The 19,473-nt window shown below is 59.7% G+C and overlaps 1 protein-coding gene and 4 non-coding genes across 6 annotated transcripts; all 5 read right to left on the bottom strand.

The window, feature by feature from the left end:
- Positions 1–546: 546 nt before the first annotated feature.
- Positions 547–17,550, bottom strand: TBRG4 (transforming growth factor beta regulator 4). 2 transcript variants are annotated; one of them, XM_075081999.1, is made up of 11 exons: positions 17,510–17,550; positions 15,653–16,139; positions 11,425–11,742; positions 9,498–9,669; positions 7,628–7,785; positions 6,974–7,084; positions 5,272–5,416; positions 3,993–4,235; positions 3,235–3,346; positions 2,425–2,539; positions 547–742 (listed from the first exon to the last, which is right to left on the bottom strand). In XM_075081999.1, the coding sequence occupies exons 2-11, from the start codon at positions 16,088–16,090 to the stop codon at positions 641–643; spliced, it is 1,914 nt and encodes a 637-aa protein (XP_074938100.1). In that variant the 5' UTR covers positions 16,091–16,139; positions 17,510–17,550; the 3' UTR covers positions 547–640. The 2 variants fall into 2 exon arrangements, with proteins under 2 accessions (XP_074938100.1, XP_074938099.1); XM_075081998.1 differs by lacking the exon at positions 17,510–17,550 and adding an exon at positions 16,868–16,968.
- Positions 818–954, bottom strand: LOC142054076 (small nucleolar RNA SNORA5). Its single transcript, XR_012659422.1, has one exon. It is a non-coding gene; the product is annotated as a small nucleolar RNA SNORA5 (small nucleolar RNA).
- Positions 3,489–3,628, bottom strand: LOC142054077 (small nucleolar RNA SNORA5). The gene has a single exon (XR_012659423.1). It is a non-coding gene; the product is annotated as a small nucleolar RNA SNORA5 (small nucleolar RNA).
- LOC142054079 (small nucleolar RNA SNORA5) lies at positions 4,512–4,620 on the bottom strand. The gene has a single exon (XR_012659425.1). It is a non-coding gene; the product is annotated as a small nucleolar RNA SNORA5 (small nucleolar RNA).
- Positions 10,639–10,776, bottom strand: LOC142054078 (small nucleolar RNA SNORA5). Its single transcript, XR_012659424.1, has one exon. It is a non-coding gene; the product is annotated as a small nucleolar RNA SNORA5 (small nucleolar RNA).
- Positions 17,551–19,473: the final 1,923 nt, after the last annotated feature.

Here is a 19,473-nt window from a genome sequence, read left to right as displayed (position 1 = left end):
TAATCCATCCCCAAAGCCCTTCCTGGCAGCCGGCTCCGGTGCGTCACGGCCTGGAGAGTTCTTCTGACCCACCTTGTCCCCCCCGCCCCCAGCCTGGGTGCACGTGCCCCACGGGACATGGGGGGCACTACGCATGTGTTGGGGCGCACGGGGTAAGAGGGGGTGCTGGGCCACACTCAGGGCTGGAACGATGCAGGGCAGGATCTAACCCTTCCCAGTCAGAGCCCCCCACCTCCCAGGGTGCGGGGGCTCGCCCGTGCCCGTGCCGGGGGTCGCGCTGCTCCGGGTGGAAGCAGCCCCATGCAGGATCCAGCCCTGCCTGCCCTCCCTCCCCTCTCGCACTACGCAGCCGCCCGGGGACAAAGCCCCGCTAATAAGACGGGAATAAGAGATAAGAGAGGCTGGGATGGCTCTTAATCCTAAACAGCTCAAGCCGGCTTCCCTCCAGGAGCCGAGCGGTGACTACGGCAAACAGGGTCCCACCGAGCATCGCCCGCCCCGGGAAGAAGCAAAGCCGGGTGCCAAGCGGCCCAGCTGCCAAGCGGCTCCCAAACCCGCGGCGCTGTACAGCGGTGGGTTTATTTAAACACATTTCTAACATGAACAGGTGCTGGCGGGGCCGCCGGGCAGAGCGGCGCGGTTAGCTCGCCATCTCTTTGGCCATGGCCTTGTTGAGCTTGTCTTTGAGGTAGGCTGTCCGCTGCCGCTCCAGCTTCAGGTCCAGGAACTCGTAGTGGGGAACCTGCAGCACGAGAGGAAGAGGAGGCACTATCAGAGCCTCAAGACACACAGCAGAGTCCTGCGTCCGGCCCCCGAGGAGTGTCCGTAACCTATTTTGACCCCCAATGTCCCACGGCAGGGACGCAGGGCTCGTAGGGCACGGACGTTGCTGTGGCAGCCCTTGGGCCGGTCCCCGCCGCGGCAGAGGCGGGCACCGAATTTGACGAGGCTGCAGGGATGAGGGGCGAGGGCACCCTCCGCTCCCACCGGCACCCGGGGGCCCAAAACGCAGACAATTCAGGACTGTCCCCAAATCAGCCTGCGTCACCGCCGCCGAACAACGGGCTTCTGTGAGCAGCCGGGGCGGCACAAAGCACCGGGAGCTGTACGGGGGCTGCTCGCAGCCACGGAGAACCGAGCAGCCGCGGGACCGGCCTCAGCACCCACCCTTTCCCCGGCAGAGGATTCAGGGTTGTGCCTCCCCCCCGAGAGCCCCGGGACCTCGCTGAGCCCCGAAACCCACTTAATTTTTCATGTGAGATGCAGAGGACGTGCAGGGTTTCATGGTCCTGCCGTTGGCCCTTCCCATCCTCCTCCCTGTGCCTCTCCCAGCCTGGCAGAAGGCAGATGAAATGTTTATTTGGAGTGAATGCGCAGGCGGGAGGAGGGCACGTAGGCTGGGGAAGAGGGGCAGGAGCCTGGCACTTGCTTTCTGGCCGGCGGCTGAGGGCTCCAGCTGCGTTAGAACACCAAAGCCGGGCTGCCGTTCCTTGGCAGTGCCTCCGCCAGCCGGTACGAGGGAGCAGACTTGTCTGGGGGGATCCCACCACCCACCCCTGCCTCTATATTTAGCAGCCAGGAGGGCAAGGCTGAAGCTGCGGGAAGTGGCACTTCCCCCCTCCTCCTCCTCCTCCTCCCCCCGTCTCCCCCCTCCCCGCCCCGAGCCTCCCCAGCCAGCCAGCGTGGGGGCTGCAGGGGGGGGAATTACACAAGCGCTGGGAAAAACGGTGCTGGTGAACCTCAAACCTCGCTTCACATCAGCCTCAAAGCGCGGCAGCGGGCGCAGGGAGCTGGGGGGGGCGGCGCTGGGGAAGCGCTGAAGCTCGGGGTCCTCAGCGGGAACCGCTCTGGGGTGACAGCGACACTGCTCTGGGGTGACACGTGGACCAGGGGAGCCATGCTGCCCCTGCGCAGCTCGGGCAGGACAGGGCTGACCCCACGCTCCGCAGGGCAAGGGGCAGAAGGACAGCGCTCCGCTTGCAAAGGCCGGACACCGAGCCACCAACCCTCCTCCCCCGGAGCAGCCTGCAGGAGGGCAGGGCTCGCCGTCTGCCAGGGGAGCTATAATTACCTCTGGGAAGTTAAATAATGCATGACCCCGCTGGAGCACAGGGCTCCGGCGCAGGGGATCAGCGCCCTAAGACCTTGTCTGCCGTCCTCCTTGATTACCGGTCCGCCCCTGGCACCTTCGGGCTGCCGAACAGGTGGCCTGGAGGGGATCACGGCTGCTAATCCCGGCGTGGGCAAGGACGGAGTGCTCCGGGCTGACGTGGGGCTCTGCCTCGCCGTGCGGGACCCAGAGCGATCGGGAGGAAGGGGAGGGGAGCGAGAAGCAAGCTGGTATCTCCCCCCCCACCCCGCAAGACGTCTGCTCCTCCATCTCCATGGAATTAGAGACCTTCTCTCTTCCTCGCAGCTACTCACGTCCACCACGAGGAAGCCGGCCGCCTGGATGTGGCGCCGGGCCATGGCGTAGCGGCCCAGCAGGTCCTTGCTTCTGTTGCTGTAACAGGGGAACTCCCACCGGAGGAAGGCGACCCTGGGAGATGCACAAAGGATGGGAGGCTGAGAGACTCGCGGAGCTGGCAGCAGCGCCCGGGTCCCGAAGGGAGCTGCGGCAGAAGGGCCTGCTCCAGCACTGCCAGCTGCCCCATGCCAGCGGGACGCAGGTTTGTCCTGCTGGAGCAGTTATCCTGCCTCTGAGCCGTCAGAAAAAGCACCAGGACAGTGGCACAAGTGTAATTTATCCACAGCCCAGGCCTGGCAGCAAGCTGAGTGGGGCGATGCTGCCTTTTTTCCAGGCAGGAAGGAGGCAGCTCAGTCCCCAAGGCCCTGCAGATAGCCGGGCAGTGTGGCAGACCGACCTGGCAGAGGCTCTCTTTAGAGGGCAAACCATTGCCACAACCAGCGTTCATCCCCCTCCCTTGCTGTGCCTCCACCAGACTGGCCAGTCGGAGTAGCCCTGGCCGCAAAACATTGCCCCACGCAGGGCTGGCACAGCTCTACCCCAATTTCTGTCCTGTGCCCCCATCACTCCCAAATGAGGGGGGACGCAGCTGGGCACGGCGTCCTCGGCACGCTGGCAGCCTCTGCGGCGCTGCCGTGAGCCACCGGCCGCAGCGACCGGGAGATGTGGAGCCCACGGACCCTCGGCACCACCAAGGCAGAGCCTTCCCCGGCCTCTCCCCGCGAGCTCCTGCCCGGATGGCGGGGCACAGGCGAGCCCAGACCCACCTCCTGGCACCCGGCGGCAGCGGCTTTGTCCCTTCCGAGTGGGGCAGATGGGGAGCAGCAAAGTCCTTCAAGGGAAGAGGTTTGTTTTCGCTGTTCACCACCATCTCGGCATCTGCACGGAGAGGAGGGAACACAAGGACTCCCGAGACCTACCTGGATGCTGCTCACGCCGCCTCCCCCCAGGCTGGTGATGGAGAGCACGCGAGCCCCGCACAGAGCAGGGCTGGCTTCCCAAGCGTCTCCTCGGGCAGAAGACGTGTCCGTGGCGTGATTTTATCCCCCAGGGTCCCACGGGAAGGGGACATGGGTCCCACAGACCACAGGAGTTGTTGTGGCAGCCGGTTGGCCGGTCCCCACCACAGAGGAGGCAGGGACCGAATTTGACAGGGCTGCAGGAGCACGCAGGGAGCTGGGGGAGCCTGGGGCGGGCTGCGGGAGCCAGCGGAGCGGCAGCGGAAGGGAGGGCAGAGCCAGAAGCCTTTCACCGTCCTCAGAGGAGGGCTTTCCTCCCGCATCTGCTACCCAGAACCGTGCCCTGGGCTGCAGTTTCTGCTCTGCCTTCAGAGGCAAGTTGTGGGAGGAGATGGCAACAAGACAGGGCAGCTGCAGTGAGGAAGCAGAGGGGCGTGAGGCTGAAGAATGAGGAGGGATAAAGGCTGGTAGCAGTACCCGAGCCCTCAAAGTTCAACTCCCTCCGGCAGGCAGCGCCCGATGGGGTCCCGCTGCTCCCCACGGAGGCGGGGAGAGGACGCACTCACCGATCTGCCAGCCGTAGATGGTGTGTACATTGAAGCGCCCGTTGTCCCAGCTCCCCAGCACCCCCGCCAACGCCTCCCGCAGGCTGCTCTGCAGCAGGGTGACCTTCTCCCCCGCCGGCTCCGCGGGCGTCAGCAGCTCTGCCGGCAGGAACGGTCCCTGGTAGTCGGGGCTTTCCAGCCTGGCAGCAGTGTTGATGTGGATGAGCTTCAGCAAGAAGGTCTGGGCCTTGAGGGACTGATCACCTGGCAGGAGGAGAGAAGCAGAGCTAGAGACAAAGCCCAAAGTGCCGGCCCACCGCAGGGTCCGGCTCTTCACCCAGCAGCCTGCGTAGCCTGTCCGACTGAGATTCCTCATCCCGATCCCCGCCACGATGGGTCCCTGCCTGCTGGTGTTGAGATACAGATCACCAACGCCTGGGCCCCTGGCCTCGCTCCAGCTGCCGGCTGCTCGCAGGAAGGCACCATGAGCTGGCCAAGCCAAACAGGGCCCTCCATCAGGGGGAACAGCCCCATCGGAGCCAATCCCTGTGGCATGACTTTATTCCCGGGGTCCCACAGACTACGGAAGGTGGCAGCCGGCTGGCCAGTCCCCACCACTGAGGCAGGGACTGAATCCAACGGGGCTGCACCTCCCCAGCAGTCACCGCTTTGTTAGGAAACACCAAGCCCTCCCGTCTCGTCTCGAGGCCTTGAGGAAAGCACACAGGCAGCGCCCGGAGCAGAGCAGCAAGCTGCACCTTGAGGCACACGATTTCCACGACAAGGTTGAAGGCGATGCCTCACCCTGCTGTCGTTCAACCCTGCAGGCACCGCTCCAGCCATACAATGTTCAGCTTTGGGCTGGGCAGGCAGAGAGTGGGCAGGACCCAAGGAGGAAGGCAGAAGAGCGCACAGGGAATGAGCGGGGAAGGCACGAGCAGGACAGCACGGAGGGGGATGTCTTGAGCAGATCCCCTTCACCGTCACTGCCTCGTTCTCCTTCTCCCCCGTCGCACACAGGCACAAATCCACAGCCCGAGGGGGATGCCGGAGCTGGAGGCCGTGGCTCTCACTAGCCCAAGTCCCCTGGTGCTGCTGCCCTGTGCTCCCCTTGCCCAGGTACCCCACCCAGAGCTGCGGGGGGCTCTGTTAGAGCCACTCCCAGTGAGATCCATTCCCTCCTGGTTAACAGTTACAACCCATTAACTCAAATTTCAATGACCAGGCTCAGTATCCCCACTCCCTGCCCCAGGCCTGAGGTTCTCAGTCCCCGTCCCACCGGCAGAGATGCCCACCTCACCTCGGATCCAAGCGTGGAAGTCGGGTGCCAGCACTCGCCGCAGGTAGGGAGCCTTGGCCTGCTGCAGCACGCAGAGCGACCACACCAGGTCCGTCAGCAGGTAAGGCTCCAGGCTGTCCAGCTGGCTCTGGAGCTCCTGGTGGACCTGCAGAGAGCAAAACCGAACAGCTCAGCACCGCTGACGCCTCGATCCCGAGGTCAACACGCAGGCCTGGCAGCTCGACAGATCCCCGAGGCGTCACGGTGCCCCCGATGTGCGCCGTCTCCTCCACAGCAGTACTTCTCCCCTGGGTTATTTTGCAGAGGGGAGATTTTAAGATCGCTCTAATGCGACCCTGCAGCTCGTGAGCTGCGGTTCGCTGGCCCAGAAAGCTGCGTCGCTGCGGAGGGGCTCCTCAGAGAGCCCAGTAGCAAATGCAGCAGCCAGGGGTAACGCACCGCGGCAGCCAGCCCGGCCATGAGAGCAGCATTCAGAAAATGGAGGGCTGGAGGAAATAACCTCTTCAGGATCTGCAACTAAAACCTGCCATAAACAGAGCTGGAGGGGTCTGAAATGGTATCAGTGGTGTCAGGACGTCTGTCCAGGAACCTCAGCAAGAGCCTGGACCTCTGCATCTCACAAAGATTCCTCCTTTTAACCCTAAAGAACTCTTTTGCAAGGCCTCAAAAATGAGTAGTTTTTCAATTGCTACAAAATCCCTCTTCATGGTGACCACAATTAATGCTGGCAAGGGGAGTCCAGAGCCCTGGATGCTACTTCCACCCCTCGCCCTTCTCGCTGTCCTATCCCTGCTCCCCAGGACGGCTTGGCTGTGGGGGACAGGCTGCCCCACGGTGGGACGCAGGGTCCTGCTGGTTAGAAACACCCGTATCTGGGTCCTCTTCCTTCTCAGCTGCGCATCGCAGCGGGGGACTGGGCAGGCCGCGCTCCCTCTGCCGGGTGCTCGGCAAACGCCCGCTTGCTCAGCGACAACACAGCTCCTCTCAGGCAATCGTCAGCATAAATCTGTCCCCAGGGAGGTCAAGGTGACTTCCTCCTCCGTTTCAGAGGCCAGCCTGGCTGCCTCCACAAGCCGGGGGAGGCAGGAGGATGCCAAGGACAGCACCTGCCCCACGCTCACCACCTGCCAGCCTCTGGCTAAACCACGCAGGAGGCTCCCCCTTCGCTCAGCTGTTCCAGCCGGTCTTGCCTCCTCACCCCGGGATGTGGCAACCTCCCCCCCCAGGGCAGGAAGACAGCGAGCACGTCTGCCTGTGGCAGCCTCTATCCTTCTCAACAGCTCCCCGGAGCCTCCGTGCTACCAGACCAAGGGCTTGGCTCGGCTGGGAGAGCCACAGAGCTCTGCCAGGAATGGGTGTGCAACCATCAACACTTATGGCCTCGTTATAAAGAGTTAATTACAGCAATCAGAGTTCAGGAGGGCATGTGAACACCCACACGCTGCTTGTGTCTGCTAGAAAAGCCAGCCTTCGGCGACTCCAGTCATGGGCTAACTGGTTCAGCCACTGCCCTGCATAGCGCAGTGCGGCTTTTTCAGCCTGGCCTGAGCTCTGGGCTCCCCCTTCCCACCCCACCAATGGCTGGATTGAGCCATCCAACACCCACTTCCACAGGTGGACACACTAGATGGAGATTCTTCAGCCTTCCCACTGCCTGGGGAGGGAGGAAGGTTGATGAAGAGGGGGATAGGAGGAACACTACCATGTTGAAGAAGTCCTCGCTTCCGCTAGGCTGGAAGTTCAGGCGAGCAAAAGACAGGATGATACCGCACAGATGGGTGGCCGACAACTGCTTGGTGTTGTCCAGGGTGTACTGGAAGATACAGGGAGCAAAACCAGAGGTTTAGGTCTGTCCTACATGAGTACAGACAGGAAAAGACTAAAAGCATCAGCCAAGGATGCATCCAGCCCCGTGGTGAGATGGGAAAACACGAGCAAAAGATCTTTTAGTGCTTTCCTGGGATTTTATCTTGGCACAAAGGAAAGCTTGTGAGTGGAAGCAGAGCTCTGTAATATTCTGGTGCAGATGCAAAAGTGCAGGTGCATAAGCTGGGGCAGAGCTGGGAAGGCGCCTGGCGAGAGCAGCAGCGCTGGCACTTGGGGGCGGAGGCTCAGACAGAGCCGAGACCAGCCCCAGCTCAGCACGGATTCCCAGTGCTGACTTCAGCGGAGGATGAACAGCGAGTCCTGTCAGACTCGATCACAGCCGCCAGCCAGGTAGGAAAAAGTGACAACATCCCAGAGAGCATCTCTGGAGAGGTGGGGGAAACTGCTCCCATCTCCTGGGCACTGGGGTGGATCAGATACTGGTGCCAGTGGGGGGCTTCCCTGTGCCCCCAACCCCCCTCCTCCTCACCTGCGCAATGGCCTCGAACAGCGGCAGGCTGAGCCACTTGAGGAGGGCGAAGGATCTGATGCAGCGCGTCACCTCGATGGGTGTCATCATGGAAACGTGGGGGTGCAGGTCGGTGGCTATCTTCTGGAAGACCTGGGGCTGGTGGAAATTCAGTTTTCCTTAAAGGAGCAAAAGAAAGCGGCAGCCACTTACAAGGAGCTGGTACGGGAGCCGTGCCTGGATGGGTGGTGGTGGCACAAGGGAGAGCACGAAGCCGTTCGTTAGGAGCAGTGGAGGCTCGGAGACCGGTATCGCCTCCCCTAGCTGGCTCAGCCCCATCCTTTCCGGTCAGACCAAGTCTACGCTGGGTCCTGCCACATCCACCAGTTCCCAATCCCAGTGCCAACTCATGGCTCCAGCCAGTGCTGGTAGCAGATCTCAGCCCCAGTGTCTCCAGCTACAGATCCTAGTCTGGCCAGAAGAGCCCCCAACTCGCTAATGCTACCGGGAAGCTCGCGCCGGCCGAGGAACAAGCGAGCGACAATCAGAACCGGCAGCACCGAGCCCTGGAGGTCAGCGTGGACCAGCCAGGATGGGACAGTCCCCATGAAGGGGGGCACAGGCAGGGTCTGAGACCGGCTGCGGCAGCAGCGACAGGTACAAACCATCCTGATGCAACGACGCGGCAGCTACAAGCAAAGACAAACGTCGGCACAGCGTGCCAGCAGCCCGGCCAAGAGCATCACAACCGCAGTGGCTACAGCGCTGGCGGAGCCTGCGAGAGCCAGTCTTGCTCCCAAACCACATCCAGCCGCTGTAGTTGTCCACTTTAGATGTTTTAAGGCCAGGGAACTGCTGGATTACCTGGTCTGATCTCTGTGTATGACCTAGGCCCGTATATACTGTCCGGCTGCCCTTCCTGAGCTGGAGCCTCCTAAGCTGGAGGGCTGAAGCTCTCCTGGCTCCCTCTATCCCTGTTTGCCTGGGCTCTCCACTGGCTCCCAAGAGTAAGGGGAGAGCAGGACCACCTAAAAACGTATGGCAAGAGGAGCCAGAGAACCAAGACACCCAGTATCATAAACCAGATTATTGACTAGTGCTACCCTGCTGTTAATAGAGGTGTTTTGCACCAGGTTCTGTCACCATCAAGTATATGGTGGCTCTGGTTTACCCTGTGGCCAGGGACATCACCAAGGTGGCTGTCGGCACCCTGAGCACCTGCCAGCGCTCACACAAGTACTTGCAGCAACTCACCTGCGGAGGAGTATGAACTCAGCACCCAGTGCTTCTCAAATGCTAATTAACTTCTCACTAGGACGTCTTGGGTAGAAAGAAATCAGCTATTTTAGTGCCACTGTCCCCATGTTAGAAGTCCAGCTCTCCCCAGGGCTCCCACTCAGCCCTCCTGTTACTGAGGGCTGCATTTTGCAAGTGAGGAAACAGAGGAAGGGGCTCCCCAAGAAACCCATGGTCATAGGAGGAGGTGAGAGAAGATTTGGGGCCATCTTGGGGATCCTAGCTCAGTAGCTGCCTACACTGCAGGGCAGAGGGGCTCCCTGGCACCCCAACCATCCTGCAGCACGCTCTCATTGCAAGTTCCCTTCTTCCTGTGCACTGGACGGAAAATCAGGGTGTAACGACTGCCATGAGCTGCACTGACCACACCGTACGGCAAAGAGGCACCGGGCATACCGGGGCTCGGAGCTGGTACTACCCAGTTGCGCTAGCTGGTATGCTAGGCCCAGCCTAACATACCCTGCCAGCCTTCCTTCTTCACCTGGCCTTGATGCCGTGGTAGCAATGCCATCAAATCCCCACTTGAGTGCCCAAAATCAGCTGGGCTCTACCAAACGTAACGTCTAGCAGGTCCCAATACAACTGAGCTGCTTACCACAGGCGAAAATCAGGTCCATCAGGATGTTGAGGCTGAGCTCAGAGTGCTTCTGAATCAGGTGGTAGGACAAGGCTCGGAGCAGAGGCACGCACCGCCGGTTCTGGTAGGCTAGAGCTAGCATTATTTTCCGGATGTCATTGGGGTTGAACTGTTCAGCAAGTTCCAGAGCCTGCCAAGAAATGTTTTGAGCAGGGATGTAAAGGGAAAGCACAAAGCGAGGTGCAGACACAGCCTTTCTATGGCGTGGGGCGCCCTATTGCTACTGACTGAGCCCCTCCAAGGGCGATGGGGACTGGAACTGGCGAGTGTTTAGCTAGAGGGGCTGGGTAACGGCTCACGTGGAAGCAGGGCGAGGTGAAGCAGATCCTCGTCCTCTCAGCAGAGCTCAGCCAGAATCTCCTCTGGCTTGGGAGGAGTTGCTCAGGAACTGCTGGAGCAAGGCCAGCGCAGAGCTGCCAAGGTGCTCAGGGGCTGGAGCATCTCCCTTGTGAGGAAAGGCTGAGGGACCTGGGTCTGTTCAGCCTGGGGAAGAGAAGGCTGAGGGGGGATCTCATCAGTGCCTATAAATACCTGAAGGGTGGGTGTCAGGGGGATGGGGCCGGGCTCTTTTCAGTGGTGCCCAACGCCAGGCCAAGGGGCAACGGGCACAAGCTGGGACACGGGAAGTTCCCCCTGAACGTGAGGACAAACCCCTTCCCTGTGCGGGTGCCCGAGCAGGGGCACAGGCTGCCCAGAGAGGCTGTGGGGTCCCTTCCCTGGAGACATTCACCCCCCGCCTGGACGCGGGCCTGTGCCCCTGCTCTGGGGGTGCCTGCTCCAGCAGGGGGTGGGACGGGGTGAGCTCCAGGTCCCTTCCATCCCCTGCCAGTCTGGGATTCTGTGTGATTCCTCGCTGCTGGTTCTGCCTCCCCCAGCTGGCAGGACCGCAGTGTCCACTCCATCCCACGCCCCGGCACTGTAACACGCTGTCAGGCAAAGATTGACAGAAGAAAGGCACCCACTGCCGGATGGGCACACCGCTTTCCACTGTAATTTCTGCTTCGTTTGCATGATGCTAACTTAACTTCATTAGTTTGGGCTGCGCATAAGCTGACAACCCCCGTCAGATGCAGCTACAGCACTCTGCCCTGTCACACACCAGTGTCTACAGCATTTATTTATCCCCAGGGTTGAGGGAGAGGGACAGTGGGGCTCATAAGCTACAGCTGTTCCTGTGGCAGCTGTTTGGCTGGTCCCCAGCATGGGCTGGACAAGGACTGAATTTGATGCAGCTGCCGTTGGGGCACCTGCAGTGGTTCAGACCCAAAGGACATCCCTGCTCCTGCGAGCAACAGACACAGGGACCCGCTGAGCACTGGAAGGGACAGATGAAGATGACAGGTGCCCAGAGGCAGCCAGAAGACAAGGACAGTATGGTCACTCCTTGTTCCAGCTCCCCTCAGAGCCTGGCTTGTACAGAGAAGCAAAGGACGATGTTTTTGGCAGCTGTGTTATGCTGGCTCTGTAAGTTACCGCTTGCCAGCTGAGCTAAGGAAATTCGAGCATGTTCTCTGCGAGCCTGCCACAGCCGCAAAGTAAAATGCATCAGCTCAGCCCACCTTCCAGCAGCGCAGACCAGTGTGAGTCACCCACTTGCACCAGTATGGATTGGGAAGGGGCTGGAGAATGCAAGCTCCCTGTCTATGTGGCTCCTCAGGGTGGAAATCCCTCTCAGAAGCCCCCGTGCATGGGAAGCTGCTTAAACAGCAGCCCGTAAGCGCACACCAAACTATGCTGGTGCAGCGACGAGTGCAGCCCACACGGAATTATCATTGCCATATAGGGTGGGTTGAAGAGGACGGGGCTCTCCCTTCCACTGTTGTCACCTGTGGGAGGTGGCCCGTCCGAAGGGAACGGAGGCGGAAGGGACAGCCCAAGCCCCTACCTTGTCCTCCAGCCGGTCCATCAGAGCCGGGGAGACGTGCCCGACCTTGCCCATCAGCATCACCACGGTTCGGGTGCCCTCAAGCTCTGTCCAACGCAGCTCCAGCTTCTTGATGACTTCGTTCAGCAGCTTGCTCTCCTTCCCCTGCTTGACCACCAAGAACTCTGCCAGGGAGGCGAGCTGCCTGAAGGTGAGGCGTCGCAGCCGCCACAGCACCTCCTGCTCCACTGACTGCATCTCCCTCCTGTTGCTGTCCATCCCCAGGGAGTAGAGGCTCTTCAGGAGGCTCACCACGGTGTTATTCCACACTTGAGAAATCTGGGCAGCAGAGAGAAATAAGTGAAAGGTGTTGACCAGAAAGAGCACAAGAACATTCTGCTGCCAGTCGCACTGAACAACATGCCAGGCAATGCCCTGTCTCTACAGAAGGAGCTGCACAATGTTGAGGAGGCGGCGAGAGTGTCCTCCGTGGTCCGAGGACATCCAGCTATCCCCCACAAGCCGAAGCCACGCACCGATCCCAGCAGCATGGATGAGCCTCGAGAGGTAACCACATGTCACTTATAGAGCTGCCATACGGGCAGTGAACTCTCCCCGCCTCAGGGAAGGAAGCTATGCAGATTTACTACCAGATGGGTGAAATACTTAAGTAGACTTTACCCTTCTCTGGAGGCACTTAAGCTTCTCTGTGGTGTGGCTGGTAAAATGAAAAGCAGTGCAAGAGACTGATAATTCAGGGGCAGAAACTTGAGGGTTTCGGGGGGGAATGCCACGGGACTCTGACTCGCCTCGGCACCTTGGGTCAGGTGAAACTTACCCTAAAAGCTCTGATTTCTCTCCAGTGTCTCCAGAAGGAGGCTGGGCTCAAATCCCACCAGCTGCCGGGCACACCCAGACTCGCCCAGTCCCGCTGAACTCCTCTGCCTGGCCACCGCTGGCTGCTTTCCCACTGGCAGCCCCGATGTGAGGCAGAGCTAGTGGTTTTCCACCAGCAATTGGTCTTCCAGCCTTCATCTCCTTCAGTGTCGGCCAGTCAATGCCAAGTGCCTCTTTATTTCCAGCCCAAGCTTCCCCAGCCACGATCTGCTGCTGCCGTGCAGCACCAAAAGGCAAGTCCAGCCTGAAAGCTCTCCTGATTTGTATAAAACCAAACCTAATCCTTCGCACATCGGTTCCGATGGGCCCCTCAGAAGGCATCACTGTGCCAGCTGCCGCGGTACAGAGCACAGCGCCTGCTTGACAGAACGTCCCAACGTTACAGGATTATTTCAGAAACAAGGAGTCGCTTCTCAGAGTGACCGTGCAGGAGGCAAGCGAGGCAGCGCCGCGGGACGTTGAATTTCAGGCGGGAGGGACCACGTGGGTTTGGGCAAACAAAGGCTTTAACTCTCTGGCCTGTCCAAACTCCGGTGCTTCCATCAGCACGGCAAATTCCTAAAGTGCTGCTCAGGCACAGTTCAGCACCTTGAGTGCAAGAATGACCTGAGTGCTGCCAGGGTGCTCTGCTAAAATCCAAAAATTCACACCTGGGTTGCAGCTGAGAAAGCGAGCAGAGCTCATCATTTGCCCCCGATTACTCTGAAAGTCACAGGAGAAGCACATTGCTTCCCTGGCTGATCCCTCACCTCTTTCACCCCTTCACACTTACAAAATTCATCTCACAATCTGTTAAGAGCCCTTTCCCTCAAAGCTGTCCTGGCCCACGCTTCATTGACTGCTCAAAATCGCTGTCTCGTCAACACAAGAACATTGCAAGCCGATTAATTTTTAGTTTCTTTGGACCAGAGCATCTTTGCATCAACACAACGGCCTCTTACATTCAGTTATCTACGACCGCAGCTGCGGTCACAGCTCTTTGGAGAAAGAGAATTGTGTTTGCAGCGAGTTGGCTTGCTTTACATCTCAAAATCTCTAGCCACGTCCCTCTTGGCAGTTTCCTACGCTTAGGCCATGCTGCCTTGCTTCTCATAGTGCCCATCCAGCACTTCAGCTTGGCTTTGCCAGCTCCAGGGCATCCCTTCCCCACTAAGTGGCCCCCAGGGACACGAGCACCCCTATGATTCATGGTGACAATGGTGTAGGACCGCACAGATGAGCGGGAGCCATACTTTCATTTCAAATACAGATGCACGGAAGCCTTTCAGCTCAACGGAGCTAACAGGGCACCCTCAGGACAAACCACAGAATCCCAGACTGGCGGGGTTGGAAGGGACCCCTGGAGCTCACCCCGTCCCACCCCCTGCTGGAGCAGGCACCCCCAGAGCAGGGGCACAGGGCCGCGTCCAGGCGGGGGGTGAATGTCTCCAGGGAAGGGACCCCACAGCCTCCCTGGGCAGCCTGTGCCCCTGCTCTGGCACCCGCACAGCAAAGGGGTTTGTCCTCATGTTCAGGGGGAACTTCCCATGTCCCAGCTTGTGCCCGTTGCCCCTTGGCCTGGCGTTGGGCACCGCTGAAAAGAGCTCGGCCCCATCCCCCTGACACCCACCCTTCAGATATTTATAAGCACTGATGAGATCCCCCCTCAGCCTTCTCTTCCCCAGGCTGAACAAGCCCAGGTCTCTCAGCCTTTCCTCCCAAGGGAGATGCTCCAGCCCCTGATCCCCTTGGCAGCTCTGCGCTGGCCTTGCTCCAGCAGCTCCCTGCCCTTCTGGAACTGGGGGGCCCAGAACTGGCCGCAGCCCCCCAGGTGTGGCCTCACTGGGGCAGAGCAGAGGGGGAGGAGAACCTCCCTCGCCCTGCTGGCCACACGCCTTTCCATGCACCCCAGGGCGCCGCTGGCCCCCTTGGCCCCAAGGGCCCGGTGCTGGCTCAGGGTCACCTCGCTGCCCCCCAGCACCCCCAGGGCCTCTCAGCAGAGCCGCTCTCCAGCAGGTCCCCCCCAGGCTGTGCTGGTGCGGGGGGCTGTTCCTCCCCAGGGGCAGGACCCCGCACTGGCTCTGGTTGAACTCCACGAGGCTCCCCTGGGCCCAGCTCTCCAGCCTGCCCAGCCCTCGCTGGATGGCAGCACGGCCTGCCGGCGCATCGGCCGCTCCTCCCGCCTCGGTATCGCCAGCCAACTTGCTGCAGGGATGCTCTGTCCCTTCGTCAAATCCCATCTCTCTGCTATCCTTAGACAGGTTTTAGTGAGCAGAGATTATAGATCAGGAGAAATATGAAGTGTCTGCAGAAGACTCATACCCCAAGAGCCCTGCCAGGAACCTCACCAAGTCCAAAAAGGCAGGTTCACAGGTCAGGGTAATCCCCCAGCACAGACTGGGGGAGAGATGGATTGAGAAAAGCCTGGGGGAGAAGGACTTGGGGATACTGGCCGGTGAAAAGTGGGACGTGAGACAGCAACGTGCACTCACAGCCCAGAAAGCCAACCGTATCCTGGGCTGCATCACCACTGGGTCAAGGGAGGGGATTCTCCCCTTCTACTCTGCTCTTTAGAGAGATGAAGGCTCTGGGGAGGCCTTATTGCAGCCTTTCGATATAAAAGGGGCTTATAAGAAAGATGGACAAGACATTTTTTCCAACACCTGTTGTAACAGGACAAGTGGGAATTCTTTTAAACTAAAAGAGGGGAGATTTAGATTGAACATAAGGAAGAAATTCTTTACGCTGAGGGCGTTGAAACCCCGGCCCAGGTTGCCCAGAGAGGTGTGAGATGCCCCATCCCTGGAAACATTCAAGGCCAGGCTGGCCGGGGCTCTGAGCACCTGATCTAGTGGGAGATGTCCCTGCTCATGGCAGGGGGTTGGACTGGATGGCCTTGGAAGGTCCCTTCCAACCCAAACCATCCTGTGATCCCACAACACAGGGCTGACGAGCTGCAGGTATTCCCGTAGCAGTCGGCTGGGCTCTGGTCCCCTTCAGACACCCCAGTGGCTTCTCCACTGTCCAGCTGTGCAGGTCTGACATGTCTTTGCCACGAACCGACAAAGGTGCATCTTTATCTTACTGAGAAAACTAAAAATTCACAGGAGGAGGAGCAAGGCAGCATTTAACAAGGATGATCTCTCTGCTACATTTTATCTCTGGTCCAAAAAGCAGCGCTTTTGGATAGAAATAACCAGGCATCTTGCCTAGAACTGATAATTTCACCTCCTGATCCCCTCAACCTCATGTTTTACCTGGAAAGGCAACATACAAACCCTAAGCAAGCACTCGCCTAAATCCCAGGAGCACCCTCTGATCTCCACCTCTTATTCTTTCCCCAAAATGCTTCCGCAGCAAGAAGGGACCTTACCTGGGAATCCGTGATGCCAATGAGGTGTTGGAAACGTTTATCTTGCACAATACTCTCCGTTTCCAGGTTTTTTTCCGCTGCAAGGCGGGAAAGTTGAGTAATTATTAGCGAGGCTTGGTTGCTGTTGAGAGCATGGAGTTCGCTCAACTGGAAGAGTTCCTGTGGACTCGTGGCTGTTTCAATCAGTCCCCTGATCACTTTGTGCTCCGGATTTCCGCCGTCCTCCACCTGCTCTTTGACTGAGAATCCATCTGCCCAGCTGGAAGGGCTCGAAGTATGAAATAAAGCTAAGGATGCTTGAGGCAGGGCTCTTGCCATCACTACCTTCCCCGCTGGCACCAGCAGAGAAGCCGGGACTGCTGAGGGAGTAGAGACGAAAGCACCAAAGTGCCGCCAGCAGCAGCGTCGCACCAAGCGGGCTGCCATGGTGGAAGGCATCGGGGCAGGGAAGGAACCAGCTGGAGCTCAGCACCACATTTCAGGAATGCTTCAAAAGGAAAAGAAACCCTTTAGGAGTGGGAGAATTTCAGAAATAAAAAGGAGATGGCAGCTGACTGTGAGAAAAAGACTGTTTTGACCTGTAATAAGGGATGTGAGGAGGCAATAAAAGCTTTCTGACAATCGATCGGCAAAACACCGAGATCAAGGGGGTGAAAGTTTCCGCCTGGGTACTGCTGTGGAAGAGGCTACGCCCTTCCTCAATGGGGCTAACCTCCCTCTGGACCCTTCTGGGGGCTGCTGAACTCTAGCACAACTTTCCAAGGCAGCATGCAGCCACTCCAGGGCACACCCAACTTCTCACCAGCCCCAGCGAGGCCTAACCGACACCTTCAGGGGTGCAGCCCTGGTTCCCCAGCTGCTCCCAGTTTCCCCACACCCTCCTCCCTGGGCTGCCTCCTTCCCTCAGAGCTGCCACTCCTCCCAGGCTCTTCCCCTTAGAGCCCCCCCAAGCTAGGCCTATTCTCCTCAGAGCTCCCCTAGGCTTAGCCTACTGCCCTCAAGCATAGCCTATCCCCCTCAAAGTCACCCCCAGGCCAGGCCTATCACCCTCAGAGTCCCCCCCAGGCTCGGCCTACCCCCCTCAGAGTCATACCCCCCCCCAAGCCCGGCCTACCCCCCTCAGAGTCGTCCCCTCCCCAGGCCCAGCCTATCCCCCTCAGAGTAGTCCCCTCCCCAGGCCCAGCCTATCCCTCTCCCGCCGCCGGCGGGCCTGACCTCGCCCGCCCCAGCCACACGCCGGGCCGGCCGGGAAGCGCGTCGCGCATGCGCGCCAGCGCAACCTGATGGTGTCATCGCGCCATCGAGGCGCTCTATTGGCAGAGAGCCGGCGCAGTCCTTATGCGTCATCTCTCTGAGGAGAGTGCCGATTGGCTTAGGCGGCGGCACTTCCGGTTCGCTGCGGCGCGGGCGGGCTGTTAGAGGAGGGTGGCCGCCATCGGCCGTTGTCCGCCATGATTTGCAGCCAGCGGCCGCCGCCGCAGCCCCGCCGGGCCTGGAGCGCGGCGGGCGGCCTTGCTCGAGGCCGTGTATCGGGCTGGGCCCGGCCTCTCCCCCTTAGGCCGCCATTTTGTGGTGCAGCGGGAGTGACCCCGCCGCGGGAGCGCGGCGAAAGGGGGGTGGGGGTGAGGCCCAGGCCCGGCCGCTGCGGGGCTGCGAGCGGGAGCTGCTGTCGGGGCCGAGCCCCCGCGCTGCCCCGCCGCCGGCCCTCCCTGGCCTCATTCTCCTTCAGCTCCCCCCGCGCCTCAGTAAAGCTTCCCGTGGGCTGGCTGTCTTCCTGGGGGGGCGGGGATTTACCCCCTTGGCCCTCCCCGGGACTCCTGCTCCAGGGCTGAGGGACCAGCCGTGCCCTCAGTTTACCTGCTGAGATTGTCCCCGGTGAGGTTGGCTGGGTTCTGCCTTACCTGACCCTCTGTGTCCAAGCAGGTCAGAGCCTTGCTGTGGGAATGAATAAAAGACAAATATGTGGGTTATCAGGAATGAGGAGGGGCTGCTCAATCTTGCAGTGGTCAAACAAAGCGAGAGACTGATTTATGAGCCGGGTATTTCTCACAGGGCTTGGTGTTTGTTCTGGGGAGTGTTATTTACCACCGCCTCCTCCCAGTCGGTGGTGGGGAGTTGGCACGCAAAACACAGCTGCAGCTGTGCGAGTGTGGTGTTACCTCGACTAAAACTTGCCAGATCTTCCCTTTTTGTGCCAAAAATGGCCTCGCAGGATTTCATGTTTATTTTGAAAGGGGTGAGCCCACTTGGGGCTTACACAGGACACTTAAAAATATTTTGAGGTCTTGATACTGTTTTTGGTTGCTGTTAAGTAGGAGCTGCAGGAAAGTGGAGCAAAAATTTCCCGTTGAGGCCTGGTGCACCCTCCTTTGGGACATGGACTCTCGGGTCGGGCGCCGTTTCCCTATGGGGCACGGTTGCTGCTCGGCTGGACGTTCCCTTCTGGCAGCCGGAAGGCTTTTGGTTCCGATAAAAGGCAGCTGACTTTCATCACCTCGGCGTTATGCTGCAGAGGGGCAGGAGGCCTGCGAGGCCCCCCAGTGCTGGGCGTTCCACCCAAATCCAATTTTCTGCATCATTGATGAATTTGGAAAGCATTTGGAAAAACTGGAGAATTTGGAGGGAATTTGGAAGAACTGAAGCATTTGTAGCAAGTTTGTCTCCCCCAAAAGCTCGTCTCCAGCTGCAGCAGCGTGGCGGGGCCCTGCCAAGAGCCGGCTCAGCCGCAGCAGGGTGCCCGGGGCCACCTCCTGCTGAGTTTTGGGTATCTCCAAGACTGGAGCCCCCACACCTCCTGTGAGCTCCCAACTGCTGAGCTGCCTTACGGCCACCTCGGTGCCCACCGAGACCCCCAGGACCTTCTCTGGGTGACCCTCAGCATGTCCTGGTGCCTGGGGTTGTTCCTCCTCTGGTGCCAGATGTGGCTCTTCTCCTCGCTGAACCCTGGGAGGTTCCTGCTGGCTCATCTCCAGCCTCTTGAGGCCCCTCTGGTCAGCAGCACAATCCTCCGATGCACCAACCGCTCCTCCCAGTTGGGTGTCACCTACACACCTGCTGCAGGTACGCTCGTGCCCCACCATCGCCATCATCGATGAAGCTGTGGAACAGTTCTGGCCCCAGTATGGAGCTCTGGGGAAGGCTACTGGTGACTGGCCTCTGCACCTCATGCTGCCCATTGCCAACCTCTGGACGTGGCCGTTGAGCTCGTTTTCAGCCCGTGCTGGTGGCTCCTGGCCGTCTTCTGGTTGGATACAGCCCCTGGTGGGCTTTGGCTTCCTCAAACCCAACCCTGCACCTCGGCAGTGTCTGCGTCTTTCTCCCGCATCACCTCTCGCTGCTTCCACCCATGTCCTGAGCCCAGTCAGGAGCTCCTTCCTCATCTGTGCAGACCTCCGGCCACCTCTCTGTCTCCTGCCCATTGGGATGACACGTTGTTTGGCTTAGAGAAGATGATCCTTGGAGTTCAACCAGCTCTCTTAGTCCCCCTCTCCTCTCCGGGGCTGTATCCCACAGGATCCTTCCAATTGGTTCCTGAAGATGCCAGATTCTGCTGTCTGGAAGTGTCTGGGGTGGGGATCCTGCTTTCCCTCCTCTCAGGAACTTGAGCTCCGCCATCTCATGGCCACTGGAGCCAAGGCTGCCCTTGACCTCATCTCCAACCAGTTTGTCCTTGTTAAGAGGGAGATCCAGTGCAGCCCTCTCCTTGGTGGCTCCTCGGTGGCCTCGCTCAGGAATCCATCCTTCAGGCAGCCCCTAGAGTGGTGTGGCCAGTTCTGGTCCCCACAGTTAAGGATGCAAACAGACTGGAGAATCATAGACTA

This window comes from Phalacrocorax aristotelis, chromosome 2 (assembly GCF_949628215.1).
Source record: "Phalacrocorax aristotelis chromosome 2, bGulAri2.1, whole genome shotgun sequence".
In the NCBI taxonomy this organism is placed as follows: domain Eukaryota; kingdom Metazoa; phylum Chordata; class Aves; order Suliformes; family Phalacrocoracidae; genus Phalacrocorax; species Phalacrocorax aristotelis.
The sequence above is the reverse complement of the archived record's forward strand: the minus strand, read 5'-3'. Positions and strand labels throughout refer to the sequence as shown.

Bases quoted from the DNA above. Each gene is read 5' to 3' on its own strand.
- TBRG4 (XM_075081999.1), bottom strand. From the start codon at position 16,090: ATGCCTTCCACCATGGCAGCCCGCTTGGTGCGACGCTGCTGCTGGCGG. The intron at 7,786-9,497 runs GTAAGCAGCTCA...TGCTCCTTTAAG, and splicing joins GGACCTGATTTTCGCCTGTG to GAAAACTGAATTTCCACCAG. The intron at 743-2,424 runs GTGAGTAGCTGC...CTCGTGCTGCAG, and splicing joins CCGGCTTCCTCGTGGTGGAC to GTTCCCCACTACGAGTTCCT.